This window comes from Ochotona princeps, chromosome 15 (genome assembly GCF_030435755.1).
Source record: "Ochotona princeps isolate mOchPri1 chromosome 15, mOchPri1.hap1, whole genome shotgun sequence".
NCBI classification, from domain to species: Eukaryota; Metazoa; Chordata; class Mammalia; order Lagomorpha; family Ochotonidae; genus Ochotona; species Ochotona princeps.
Window position 1 is genome coordinate 24,826,393 of NC_080846.1, and position 14,699 is coordinate 24,841,091.

The window sequence follows — 14,699 nt, forward strand, 5'->3', positions numbered from 1 at the left end:
CTGTCTCTCCTTCACTCTGTAAATCTGACTTTCTAATAAAAATAATGAATAAATCTGGAAAAAAATACTGAAAGAAATTTAAATAGGCTTGACCTCCCTCTCACTTCCAAAAACCTAGTTGCTTTAAAAAGAATTTTTTTTTAAATACTTAGTTTTATTGGAAAGGCAGATTTACAGAGAAAAGGCAAGACGGAGAGAAAGATCTTCCGTCTGCTCGTTCACTCCCCAAGTAGCCACAGTGGCAGTAACTGAGCTTATCTGAAGTCAGGAGCCTGGAGCCTCTTCCATGTCTCCCATGTGGGTGCAGGGTCCCAAGGCTTTGGGTCATTCTCTTTGCTTTTCCAGGCCACTGACAGGGAGCTGGATAGGAAGTGGAGCAGCCGGGTTACAAACCGGCACTCATATGGGATCCTGGTGGGTGCAAGACAAGGATTTTAGCCACTAGGCTACCACACCAGGCCCTATTTTTTTTTTTTTTTTTTTTAACTCTGCCTTCAGGATACTTAGAAGTGGTTTGCTCAGCTCTGCCCATGATCACTGCTCTGTTTCATTACCTGTTACACCATGCACAGGGAAAATGCTTTCCACATGGGTTCTTCGTTTCTGTTCTACATGGAGTACATAAATAAGTGAGAATTCAGTGTACAAAGAATGAAAATGTAATAACATTTCGAGAGGTTACATTGTGATGTATACTAGTTCTCTACTTTAAAAGATATTATTTAATCCTGAATTTATAAGCTCTGAGTATATTTCAGAGGCAGCATCCTTTCCATATTTTCCTACACCCCATTATTTCCAACTTTTACTTTGTAGTATTGCTTCAAAAGTGTGACACTTTTAGTTTAATAGTGAGTACATAGCACAAAATGCCATCTGGAAGATTTATGGGAAATATTAATTTTTTTTTTCAGAGAGTTCTGGAAGAAAATCAAGAACATTATCACATAGTTCAGAAATTTCTCATCCTGGGAGACCTTGATGGTAAAAATGTAGTTTTATGTTATTTTATCTTAGTTCTTCATTTTCTTAGTAATTGTTATAAAGTTACCAGCACAGCATCTACCTCTGACTGCATCTTTTTTAGCTTTATAAATATCAACCTGTTTGGACATACTTGCAGTTACTTCATTGTTAGTTAAATTTAAATTTAAAGCTGTTTGTTTTTTAAAAATTTTTATTTCAAAATCAGATATATAGAAAGAGGGGGAGAGAGAGAAACATTTTCCGTCCTATGATTCACTCACTCCCCAAGTGACTGCAACAGCTGATGCCTCACTGAGCAGGAGCCAGGAGCTCTCCCAGGTCTCCCACGTGGGTGCAGGGTCCCAAGTCCTTGGGCCATCCTCGGCTGCTTTCCCAGGCCACAAGCAGGGAGCTGGATGGGAAGTGGGGCTGCCAGGATTTGAACTGGCACCCATATGGGATCCCAGTGTGTTAAGGCGAGGACTTTAGCCGCTAGGCCACGGCACCAGGCCCAAAGCAGTTTGTTTTAAGAGGGTTGACTGTTCTGTAAAGGCTGCTGACAGTGAGTTAGTGACTAAGTACCATTTACATGGATGGGGGCGGTGAATGCTATGGTAATGTTCAATTCTCCTCTTTTGTATTGGTTGTATTTCTCTTGCTGAATCTTTGCTTTATGGCTTGTAGGTTTGATGGATGAGTTTAGCAAATGGCTTTCCAAAAGCAAAAACAATCTGCCTGGACATCTCCTCCGCTTCATGACTCATCTCATTTTGTTTTTCCGCACTCTGGGACTACAGACCAAAGTCAGTAAAAATGAACAGTTGATCCTGCCTTATGAGGTTGCTGGTATATGCCTGTTACGCTGAAAACACACTGCTTTTTTTGGGTGTTCCTTTCATGAAGGTGTTAAGGGGGCTTCCAGATAGTCTCATATGGTCTCCCCATATCTTCCTGCGGTAGCACTGTGAGGGTTCCAGTCTGTGCCTGCAGAATCCTGATGATTTGGTTTTTAATAGACCTGTGACTTCATCCTCATCAGTGCCCAGACTAAACTGTGTGAGATTTTAAATCCCTGTTTACTTTTTACTTTGTTTCCTTTTTTGTATATGTGTGATAATGTTTTGTCAGAGTACATGTAGCTGTTGAATGACACACTAGTTGAAGCTTGGCTTTGGAATTACAATCCTAAGTCCACATCCTTAATCAGTAACTTCTAGCTGTGCAGTTCTGGGGAACTAAAACTTGCAATCTTCATTTCTTCCTCTGTAAAATGTGAGCGTTGGCAGAGGAAGGAATCCCTATTCCTACTAAGCTGTATCGTGGAAAATAATAATTTTTACATGCGAGCATTTAGGGTAAAGTGAGGTCAGGTAGTACATGAACATGCAAGCACCGAGGCTGATGTGTCACCAGTGCTCAGGGGTAAATATTAAAATTCTTAGGTGGTTTAGTTGCACATTTTTAAAGAAATTTTATTTTATAAGCAGTTGTGTTTATAATTTAATTATGTCCTTGTTTTTTCCCCCCTGTGAAGGAAGAAGTTTCCATTGAAGTTTTAAAGACATACATACAGGTAACTTTGAAAATCTAAACTTAATGTCTTTATTAATAATTTAATAAAAGTCAAAATCAGAGCAATACACATTTTAATATCCTCAAAAAAGGAAGTCTAATTCCATGAAATCTTTTAATTATCCTGAAAACATTTTTTAAATAGTTTTTGTGGGGAAAACATTTGCTGTAACAATTAGGACCTGCATTAGGGAGCATATAATGCATGTCAGAATGCTTGGGTTGACGTCCCTACTCTCATCTGGTTCAAGTGCAGTGCTGGTGCAGAGCTGGGAGGCAGCGTCTGGGGAGTCAGCCAGTCGGTGCAAGTGGCCTGTGTCTCTTTGTCTCCATGTCCGCTACCACTCCCCTAAAAAGCTCATAGAGACTAAGATTTAAAAATAAGTTTTAGGGCCTAGCATGGTGGCCTAGCAGCTTAAGTCCTCACCGTGAACTCCCCGGGATCCCATATGGGTGCTGATTCTAATCCTGGCAGCTGCACTTTGCATCCAGCTCCTGCTTGTGGCCTGGGAAAGCAGTCAAGACAGCCCAAAGACTTGGGACCCTTTGAAATTTATATATTTTTATTGCAAGGTATATATAGAGAGAGGAGGAAAAACAGAGGAAGGTCTTCTGTCCAATGATTCACTTCTCAAGTGACCACAACAGCCGGAGCTGAGCCAATCCAAATTCCAGAGCTCCTCCAGGTCTCCCACAAGGGTACAAAGGTCTCAAGTCCTTGGACCGTCCTCGACTGCCTTCCCAGGCCACAAGCAGGGAGCTGGATGGGAAGCAGCACTGCTGGGATTAGAACCAGCGCCCATATGGGATCCTAGCACATTGAAGGCAAGGACTTTAGTTATTAGGCCACTGCGCCAGGCCCAAAAATAAATAAATCTTTTTAAAAAAGAATTAAATAAAAATGAGTTTTAAAAATATGTACATGAATAAGATGGTTCTGATTGATAGCACGTATCCATGCTTATCTATGAATGTCCTAAATTTTTCCTAAATGTATTTGATTAATTTTTTAAGATTTACTTGGTAAGCCAGATTTTACTGAGAAAAGGAGAAACAGAGAAAGATGTCCCATCTATTGGTTCATTCCCAAATGACTGCAGAGTCTGGAGCTGAACCAGTCCAAAGCCAGGAGCTTCTTCTCGCGGCTTTGGCTATCCTGCATGGTTTCCCCGGCTATAGAGTAGGTACTAGAAAAGAAGTAGAGCAACCAGTACACAAACGTGTCCATATGGGATACCAGCACTTGCAGGCATGGGATTAGTATGTTGAGCCATTGCACCGGGTCCCATTTTGAATTTTTTTAAAGCACTGCTTGTATTAAAACTTAAACCATTGCTCTATTTTTTATCTTTTTATATTTTTTAGCTCTTAATAAATGAAAAACATACAACTCTTATTGCGTTTTATACCTGTCACTTGCCTCAAGATCTAGCTGTTGCTCAGTATGCATTATTTCTCGAAGGTGTTACAGAATTTGAACAGCGACGCCAGTGCCTGGAGCTGGCTAAAGAAGCAGGTAAAATAGTTGAGATTGTCTTCTATTGGTCATTCTAAGATTTTCACTCTAGCTAAGTAGTTTTGAGAGGAAGAAGGAAGAGTGAAATTTTCAGTGATGGTCTCTTTTAGGAATGAAATAACATAATAAAACATGTGCATATTTTTTATTGTGATGTCTTTCCTATTATCTCATTTTGTATATTTTTATCCCAAATTTACCAAATCATTGAGAATATTAGTATTAGTGATTAATCTTTGTTTTTTGTCTCCAATAAATTCCTCAGATTTGGATGTTGCAGCAATAACAAAAGCTGTAGTAGAGAATATTCGAAAGAAAGATGACGGTGAATTCAGTCATCACGACCTGGCGCCTGCGCTGGACACTGGCACCACTGAGGTAGTGGCATGTGGGGGTGGGATGGTGTGTAACTCCTGATTACACTTCACACTGGGCCTTGGTAAACTGCTGCCTGAAAGTAAACCAGTGTCTTTCCTTTTAAAGAATGTGTCTTTGTCAGCCCAGACACTTTCAACTAAAAAAAATTGGCAGCAGTTGTAAGGTCTTATATAAGACATTGCTTACAGTAGTATTATGTTAAAGGAAGCTTCTGTAATAGAAAAAAAAATACATAAGTGCTAAGTTCAGGTTATTTGGTTTCTCACTAATGCTTATGAAGATCCTGTTTTCAGAAAGGAATAAAATATCTAAGAAGGAAATTTTTAAGGATCACAAGGCTGTCCATACAATAATATAATTCTACATTTGTAATCCAAGAAACTTTTCTCTATTATTTGAAAACTATTAAATCTGAAAATAACCTAAGCTACATTATTTTGTGATTTTGTATAATTCATTGCAAAGTGATACACAGCAGAAGTACAGATATTAAGTTAGCTAGTTTGCATAATCTTTTGGAAAAAAATTATATTTGGATGAAATGATCATTTTTCCATTCAATTATTATTTATATGCATTGTCTATTCCCATTGAACTAACATGTTTGCTTTTTGCTTGTTAAGCTTAATATTGTGAGGTAGTAAGGTTTTTTCCTGTAATGTGAATTTAAAATGTTACTCAAAGTTGGAAAAAAGAAAAGAAAAAGGTGGCGGGGAGAAGGAAAGAGGTTAGGAGGGTGAGAAGAGGGAAAGGAAGGGGTTATCATTATGTTCCCAAAATTATGTCTTTGAATTACAATGTGTCTGTTCAAAACTAATTAAAACTTAAAAATGTTTTCAAAAGGACCAAGGCCTCCCATGATTTTCTTTTTTTTTTTTTTCACTTGTGCAGAAGGATCGCTTAAAAATTGATGTGATTGACTGGTTGGTGTTTGACCCAGCCCAGAGAGCAGAAGCTCTGAAACAAGGCAATGCAATAATGAGGAAATTTTTGGGTATGGCTTATTTCTATGTTTATAATGCTTTTGCTCGATTCCACATATTCTTGAGATTTTTGTTGGCTTTCTGTTTGTTTTGATCCTTCCAGTTGAAGGGGGGAGTGGAGAAAACGGGTGTTATGAAACACAATGTATTTTAACAGTGAATTTCCATTATCCTCATCAGTTTCGCATGTAATCTCAAGGCTGTCAGGCTTTGGAAAATAGAATAGCTTTCTGTGAGATCCAGAAGGATGTAAAAGCAACTAAATTCAGTGTATTCTTTTCCAATATCATCACATTGAAATAAGGCAGAGGGTCCAGCGGCATGGCCTAGCAGCTAGCGCCGGAATCCCATATGCGCGCCAGTTCTAATCCCCGCAGCCCCACTTCCCACTGCTTGTGGCCTGGGAAAGCAGTTGAGGACAGCCCAAAGCCTTGCGACCCTGTATCCGTGTGGGAGACCTGGAGGAAGTTCCTGGCTCCTGGCTTCAGATCGGCACAGGACTGGCAGTTGTGCTCACTTGGGGAGTGAACCATCAGACGGAAATCTTTCTGACTGTCTCTCCTCCTCTCTGTATATCTGACTTTGCAATAAAAATAAAATAAATCTTTAAAAAAAAAAAAAAGAAATGAGGCAGAAGGTGAAGAGATAACTGATGCTTTGGGACTTTCAAGGCTCACAGCTCACAGTAAACGTTGTCATCCAATAACTCAGCTCCTTTACAACTGTTACACAGCAGTACGTACGTGTTTACGGAAAGTTGTGTGTCTTTCTCACAGCATCGAAAAAGCATGAAGCTGCCAAAGAAGTATTTATGAAAATTCCTCAGGATTCTATAGCAGAAATATATAATCAATGGGAAGAACAAGGAATGGACAGCCCACTTCCTGCTGAAGATGATAATGCCATCAGGGAACACTTGTGTATTAGAGCATATTTGGTAAGATTGTAAAAAAAACTAAAGATGTGCTTGTCTTGTGATAATTTCTCTGATTCACTCCCAAAAGTGGTGATTGGTTCACCTCTCCATTGTGGCTGTGCTCATTGGGCCTGGTGTGGTGGTCTAGCGGCTAAAGTCCTCGCCTTGAATATGCCAGAATCCCATATGGGCGCCGGCTCTAATCCCGGCAGCCCCGTTCCCATCCAGCTCCCTGCTTGTGGCCTGGGAAAGCAGTCAAGGACAGCCCAAGGCCTTGGGACCCTGCAACTTCATGGGAGACCCAGAGGAACTCTAGGCTCCTGGCTTTGGATTGGCCCAGCTCCAGCCATTGCTGCCACTTGGGAAGTAAATTGTCGGGTGGAAGATCTTCCTTTCTGTCTCTCCTCTCTGTATGTATATCTGACTAAATAAGCATTGAAATTTTACTTCTTAATGCTACAGCACTATTTTTTAAGAACCAAAACTTAACTACTCTGTTGAACAATAAAACTGAAAACCTTGTGGGGTTTGTTATGTTGTGTTCTTTCTTTTAGGAAGCCCATGAAACCTTTAATGAATGGTTTAAGCATAAGAATTCAGCTCCACAAAAACCTACATTGATACCACAATCAACTTTTACTGAGAAAGTGGCTCATGAACACAAAGAAAAGAAATATGAAGTAAGTTGAATATGAATCTACAAGGTGTCTATTGCATCTTTTTGGAATTAATTATTTGTTTATTTGAGAAGTAGAAATAGAGTCAGGTAAAGAAAGAGAGTTCCCGTCTGCTGGCTCACTCCTCCAGGTGCCCACCCTGGCCAGTAAGGGCTGGGCTGAGGTTAAACCTGGGAGACAAGAACTCAGTTCAACTCTGCCATGAATGACAGGACTTAATCACTTGAGCCAAAACTCTGTCTCCCAATGTCTACATTAGTAGGACACTGGAGTTACGATCCAGAGTTAGGTCTGGAATCCAAGTAGTTTGATATAGGTTGATATAGGCCTCGAATCCAAGTAGTAAATATAAGTGTTCCAACCAGAGACCCAGGTGTTAGACCAATGCAATGTTAGACCATCTTAGAAATGTTACTGGGGCAATACTATGGCATTGTAGATTAAGCCACCTACCACCTATGGTGTTAGCTTCCCGTATGAGTGCCATTTTGTGTCCCGGTTGTTGTTCTTGTCCAGTGTCCTGGCAATAGCCTGGGAAAAATAGACTGTGGATGAGTGTTTAAGCACCTGTCACCCTCATGGGAAATAAGAATGAAGCCTTCAGCCAGGCCCAGACCCTGCCGTCGCTGCCATTTGGCAAGTAAAGCAGCAGTGGAAGATCTCTCTCCCATCTCTCTGAAACTCTGCTTTTCAAATGAATAAATCAGTCTTATGAAATGTATGTTACTGGGCTTGGCACAACAGTCTAGTGGCAAATTGCTCACCTTGCATCTGCCGGGATCCCATATGACCGCCGGTTCCTATCCTGGCTGTTCCACTTCCCATCCAGCTCCCTGCTGGTAGCCTGGAAAAGCAGTAGAGAATGGCCCAAAGCCTTGGGATCCTTCGCTCAGGTGGGAGACCTAGAAGAAACTCCTGACTTCTGGCTTGGGACTGGCTCAGCTCCAGCAGTTGTGGCCACTTGGGGAGTGCACTAGCAGCAGCAGATCTTTCTTTCTGTATCTTCTCCTCTCTGTATATCTGCCTTTCCAATAAAAATAAATCTTTTTTGAAAATAGCTGTGATCTGACAGGTTTTTTTTTTAATATTTTTAGAATGTGTAACTAATGTAAAGAGATTATTTCTGCATAATAGATAATCTTCCGGTTGATGTTTTACTTTGAAAACAGCTATCTTTATTTTTCTGTAAGTAGTAAAGCAATCTTGAAAATATATTCAGGTATTAACAGTCATGAAATTAACATTTTTAATGTTTTATTTAACTGCAACCTTTTGATACTTACTGTATTTGCCTGACTGAAATGTCAACTTGATTGATGTTCCGTAGGCATATTCCTGTCTTTACTTCTCTGATGTCGTTCATTATATGTCTGCCTTGTGTTTGTTTTGTAGATGGATTATAACATTTGGAAAGGGCATTTGGATGCTCTGACAGCAGATGTGAAGGAGAAGATGTACAACGTCCTGCTGTTTGTGGATGGGGGCTGGATGGTGGATGTCAGAGAGGTAAGCTCTCTGCATTGTTTATCACTGAAAATAAACCAGACGGCCTCTGTGTCTTCCTTCCAGTGGTTCTGTCTCGGAGTGAGATCCGCTGCTGCTTTTATGTAGCCTTTGTAATTATTGTGAATAAGACTATTTGATTTTTGGTTAAACTGTTACGCAGGATACTAAATCTATACTTTTCAAAATTCTAGGCCTAGAATTTTAATTATACATGATTTTAACTATTTAGATAGAAGGAAGCGCTGTGTGTGTGTGTGTGTCTGTCTGTCCATTTCAGTGACTTGAGGAGCTTTTCAAATACATTTATTCAGCAATTCTAGTTTAATTTACCTGATGTAGGGCTGGGATTGTTCTAAATCACTTGAAGTGTTTAAATGTGTAGCCTGCCTTGAGGATCAGTTGGTAAGGCATAAAATACCATAAGGAGAGCATAAATCAAGTATTTTCTATGATGAGGAAAAGAGATTACTGGGTGACTTGAGGGATGTCGCATTTGCCTAGGAGAATTCAGATGAGCTGAACTGGGGAAAGGAATGATTTTACAGCTACTAATCCTGTGAGGCAAAGACAGTGGGGCTTGAGCCTACGCATCACGGACACAGCAAATAGCTCTGTGGCCTCTGCAGATACATGGCCAAGGAAGTGTGGGAACCTTGGATTTTTGGCATGTTTTGTACTGGGACTCCAGCAAGTGCCCTGTGTGGGATACTAGCATCACAGTTCGTGGCTTAACCTGTTGTGCCACAACACCTGCCCCAATAACACAGCATTCTCCAACTGTGTTGAATATGAGGAGTCTTTAAGAAGTCCACAGAAAATGTGTATTATGAAAAAATGAGGTATAGGTTTCAAAATTTTTTGCAGCACAGTAATTCCATTTGAAATATTCTGAGTCATTATCATTTGTTCAAAGAAATATTTTTGGATTAGTTTTGAAGAAAAAAGACTGAGTGATTATTGATTTTTTTTTTTTGAAAGTCTTACTTATGTATTTGAAAAGTAGAGTGACAAAGATAGAGTTCTTCACATGCAGGTTCACTCCCACGAAGACTATAGTGGCCATGGCTGGGAAGGAGCCTGGAACTTCATCCAGGTCTCCTACAAGGGTGGCAGGGACCCCAGTTCCGTGAGCCATCCTTCACTGCTTTCTGAGGTGCACTGGCAAGGAGCTAGATTGGAAGTGGAAACTCACACCAGTGTTCCAATATGGAGTGCAAGTGTCAGAAGCAGTGGCTTAACCTATTGTGTCACACTGCCAGTCTCACTTCTTTAAAAAAAAAAAGACTGGGGCCAGCATCATGGCGCCTTTCTTGTTTCTTTTGTTTGTTTCTTGGTTTTTAAGATTTATTAAATTTTATTGGAAAGGCAGAATTACAGAGAGAAGGAGAGACAGAAAGACCTTCCGTCGCCTGCTTCACTCCCCAATTGGATGCAAAAGTAGGAGCTGGGCTGATCAAAGCCAGGAGCCAGGAACTTCTTTGGATCCCCCACACGGGTATAGGGTCCCAAGGCTTTGGGCTTTCCTATACTGCTTTCTCAGGCCACTAGCAGAGAGCTGGAAGGAAAGTGCAGCAGCCAGGACATGAATCGGAGCCCCTATGGGATCCTGGTACGTGCAAGATGAGGATTAGCCACAAGGCTGTTGTGCCAGGCCCTAAATAAACTGCCTTTCAAATAAAAGAAGGAATAAATATAATAATAAAGGAGGTAGAAACAGCAACTGTCCACAATTCCCCATAGTCACCAGCACTGGCCTAGTGCAAAGCCAGTGACTTGGAACTCCATCCAGGTCTTCCAGGTGGGTCCAAGCACTCAGGCTGTTGCTGCTGCCTTCCAGGGTCCACGTTAACTGGAAATTGGAGTTAGGAACTAACTGATCCCAGGCACTCCGGTCTGACACAGGTGTCTCAACTGCAGGACAACCACCCGCCCTCCTGTAGTTCTGCTGGTAACATGAAGCACTGCACACACAGTTGCCTATGCAGTGTCTCCAGCTTGACTTCGGCTGTTCTCCTTGCCCTGTGCTCCGGCCTTCTGAGCCCCTTAGCTGTTCTCCCTCTGCCCAGCATGCTCCTTCTGGAAGTCTGCACAGGTGGCTAACCTCTTTCAGCACCTATTCATGATACTGTCTCCCTGGAGAGCCTCCCGCAGTACCAGCCACCCTGCCTTCGTATAAGTACACATCTGTTGCTGTCCTGAACTCATTGTCTTCATAGGGTTTAGATAAATACTTGCCTTTTAGATGTCCAGGCATGTTAGAATGTAACCTTCATGAAGGAAGCACCTAATTTTCTTTATTTTTTTTTAATCCTGGCACTTGACATAATGTAAAGATCATAAGAATCTTCCAGTAAAAGTTTAGAAGAATGGTACCTCATTGCTGCAATGAGTGCACTGACTTCAGGTTAGGGATTTCTATAATATCAGTTCAACTGGTTCAACTGCTAAGCATACAAATTGCTTCATGAGCTTCTCAGGCCTAAGGCCTTATGTATCCCTTTACATTTTGTATCTTTACAAGTTGTTCCCCAGCTTTTGTTCATTCAGCTGAGAAGGCTTAGGGTATATGAGAGCAGTTTATTGCCTGCTTCTTGTGACAAATTCCAGGTCCTGTCAAGCATGGTTGTGGGTAGTTGATAGCAGCTAGTCTTCTGGACCGCAAATCCATTGGGATTAGCTTGAGAGGTGGCCTGCAGTACACGCTAAGTCCTGTGACAGCCACAGGACTTAGCAGGAGCAAGGCGAGAGGGAAACAGAGCGAGGTCTTTCTTCCATGGGTGTACACCGTAATTGAAAACAGTAACCAGGGCTTGGGTCAGCTGAAGCCGGGAACTCCATTTGAGTCTCCTTATGGGTAGCAAGAATCCAAGTGCTCAAGCCATTGTCTGCTGCCTCCCAGGGCATCAGCAGGAAGCTGGGTTCAAGCAAAACACCCAGGTCTCAAACCAGCACTCCTTGATACAGGATATGAGCTTAACTTGCTGCACCCCAACACCTTTAGCAGAAATCACTGTTTTCTCTATTAAATTGCATTTGTATTTCTGTGTGTGTGTTGAGTGTCTGAAATCAGAGAGCCAGAGCTCTTCCGTCTGGGTTTGGGCCAAGTGGGAATGTGGAAGGCCAAGCCCTGGGCCTGTGCTCTGCTTCTTGCCCCGGCTGTTAGGCTGGGAGCGGATCGCAGGTGGAGCGCCTGCACTGGATGTCAGCAGCCTAGGCTGCAACAACTGTTTTCCACGATACCGGCCTCTCTGTTCTGTCTTCACTGTAATATTCGATCTACAGATTCTTTCAGTCTCTTCCAGTCTCTGACTTTTTTCTTTCTATGCAGAAAACCATAAATTGTTTCATTCTTCCTTTTTAAAAACACAATTTACAAAACATTTTCTTTCTCCCAGTCTGCTCCACCTCTTTCTAGGCAGTTACAGCTGCCAGCCAGCAGGGCTCTCGCTCTTTCCAATCACTCTGCAGTTACGGCTCTGTTTAGGGAGATGGCGATTACTCTCTGTTCTGATTTTTACTGTGATGACATCTAAGCTCTTTTATCCCTTTTATGCATATTTTATTCTACACACAATAAGCCTATTAGAAACACATTGTTAGAAACGTTTTATTTTTGTGATTGTGCTGTACCCTCTGTAGTGTGCTTTGTTTCAACCTTTTCTGCTGTAAAATCCTGTTCTCTGCATACCACAATTGAAACCCTGCCTCATAAAGCCTGGCTTTATTGTTTTTTTGTTTGTTTGTTTGGTTTTTGGTTTTTGGTTTTTTTCTCTCTCGTCTCTTCTTCTGCTGTGTTCTGGTCGGGGGGTGGGGAGGCTGGCACTCTGCCGTCAAACTACATCAACATCCAAGGATGGGAGACATTTGATGATGCCTAAGTGTGGGAGAGAATGTTCCAAGGATGTTACTTGAGTGGTTTTGATAGTTCTGAGATATTGTCAGCTTCGTTGCACCAGGGTTGAGAAAATCTTTCCAAGATCTGCTGGTTGACCAAGTCAACCTCAGTGCATCACAGGCCCAGGAACACGTTGGAAAGCTTAGGCAGAAGTGTTATACAACCTATTCTGCTTTCCATTCTATGGCGAGGCAGTCGACATAATGTGCTGGCCCAGATAAGCTGGCTGTCATGTCACCCACGTGCATCTGCACAGGCATCAGTAACTGAGGAGGCCCAGTCCCTATATATCCACTCCAAGGTTGGACCACACCCTGTGATTTTCCCTGAGGCCAGCATTTGAGTACAAGGATCTAGTTGGGGAGTCCCCCCAAGAAACCTCACCTGGTGTGAGGTGTGCCAGCTCATGCAGGATCAGGTTCAGTCTGTCACCTGCACCAGCCAGTGCACATTATGGTGAATGCAGCTGCCTGGTCAGTTCCACCCCCAGCTCCATCTTTCACAAAAACTGATGAGTGCTGTGGTCTAGCCCAGCCTGCCACAGGGCCCAATTTTCACATACACCAGCAGGTGCTGCAGCCTAGTTGGGGCAACCCCAATAACTCTCACCTGGCCCACCCCAGTCCCAGTTTTTGCATGTACTGCTGCCTAGCGTGGTCTGTTCCTCATTCTCTCTGGCTGTTGTACATACCCTTACCCACCCCACCACCAGACCCAACCCACACATATGCCAACAGTGCTACCACCTTGGACAGCTCTGGCCTGCCCCCAGCCCTGGCTCTCATGTTCACCAGTAGAAGCTATAGCCCAGCAAGGAAGTACCCACAGTTCTTCTACCAAGCCTGCTTCCAACCCTAGATCTTGTACCTGCCAGGGGGCACTGTGGTCAGCCTGACATGACCTGCACCCAGTTCCAGCACTTGCCAGCTGGTGCAGAGGCCCAGCCCAGCCTGGCCTGCCTTCAGATGCAGCCCAAATACTGGCTGCTGGATATTGCAACCCTGCCCAGATAGGTCCACCTCTTGTCCCAGCTGTCACACCAGTAGAAGCAGCGGCTCGACAGGGCAGTCCCCAAGGTTCCCCTGTCAAGCCTGCTCCCAGGGTTTTTATTCTTAGTACACACGAGAAGCTTTGGAAAAACTGTTCAGCATCTGCCTATTTTGGTTTTGATTAGTATAGTTTCACCCCCTGCAGATACCGAACTCCACAGATGTTCATGTCGCTTATTGAAAAAGATAGACTGTATTTGCATATAATCCCTGTACATCCTCCTATAAACTTTAAATCGTCTCTAAATTCTTATGACACCTAATATAATGTAAATGCTGTGTACCTAATTGTTATACAATTATACCTAGCTGTTATACAAGGAACAATGACAGGGAAAAAATGCTCAGTACAGATGCAGTGTTTTCCCCCGAATGCGTTCAGTGTACACTTGGTTGAATCTGTAGCTTTGGGACCTGTGGGGTTGGAGGGATGACTTTGACTTGGCTCACAATTGCTGAAGTGCTAACGTGGTATCTGTGTTCAGGATGCCGAGGAAGACCATGAAAGAACACATCAGATGGCTTTGCTGAGAAAGCTCTGTTTGCCCATGCTGTGCTTTCTACTGCATACCATCCTGCATAGCACTGGCCAACACCAGGAGTGCCTGCAGTTGGCAGACATGGTGTCGTCTGAGCGCCACAAACTGTATCTGGTAAGTACTAAAGCATCTTGGTCATTAGAGAACTACTCACTTTGTGAAAATGGGTTTACATCTTTTAGTTCCTCTTGGATTTTCTGAAATTGGTAGGCCAGTTTTAAAATTTGTGTCCCCCACCAAAATTTATATATACTCAACAGAAGCCAAGTGTTCTTTGATTTTTTTTTTTAATTTATAATTTTTACTTACTTACTTTGAGGACAGAGTGAGACATCTTCATCTGCTGATTCGCTTCTCCAATGTCTCCAATCCAAGGTTGCCCAGGATTCCCAGATTCCATGTGGGTGTACCATGTTGTAGCAGGGACCCTAGAACTTGGGGTCCATCATCTCCTTCCTCTAAGGCATATTGTCAGGAAGTTAAAATGAAAGCAAAGAAGTCAGGAATCGAACCAGCATCCCCATGTGACATTCTGGTGTTCTAAGCTTTAGCTTAACTGACTGTATCTTAACACCAACCCTAAATGTTTATAGACTGAGAAAAATAGCCTTGAAGTTCCTGAACTCCTCTAATTAACCAGGCTGTGATCCTAAAAGTCTTAAACTTTTAGGAGCCAGTGCCATGGCGTAGAACCTTAAGCAC

At 42.4% G+C, this 14,699-nt stretch overlaps 1 protein-coding gene across 2 annotated transcripts in view; it reads left to right on the forward strand.

Moving 5' to 3' along the window:
* NUP107 (nucleoporin 107) overlaps positions 1-14,699 on the forward strand; it is a 43,618-nt gene that overhangs the window by 27,957 nt on the left and 962 nt on the right. For both annotated transcript variants that reach the window (XM_058673357.1, XM_058673358.1), the window contains 10 exons: positions 915-984; positions 1,651-1,769; positions 2,501-2,539; positions 3,904-4,054; positions 4,320-4,432; positions 5,324-5,426; positions 6,192-6,352; positions 6,886-7,011; positions 8,401-8,514; positions 13,944-14,111. In XM_058673357.1, the coding sequence (XP_058529340.1) occupies positions 915-984; positions 1,651-1,769; positions 2,501-2,539; positions 3,904-4,054; positions 4,320-4,432; positions 5,324-5,426; positions 6,192-6,352; positions 6,886-7,011; positions 8,401-8,514; positions 13,944-14,111 (1,164 nt within the window). The remainder of the gene's footprint in view (positions 1-914; positions 985-1,650; positions 1,770-2,500; positions 2,540-3,903; positions 4,055-4,319; positions 4,433-5,323; positions 5,427-6,191; positions 6,353-6,885; positions 7,012-8,400; positions 8,515-13,943; positions 14,112-14,699) is intronic.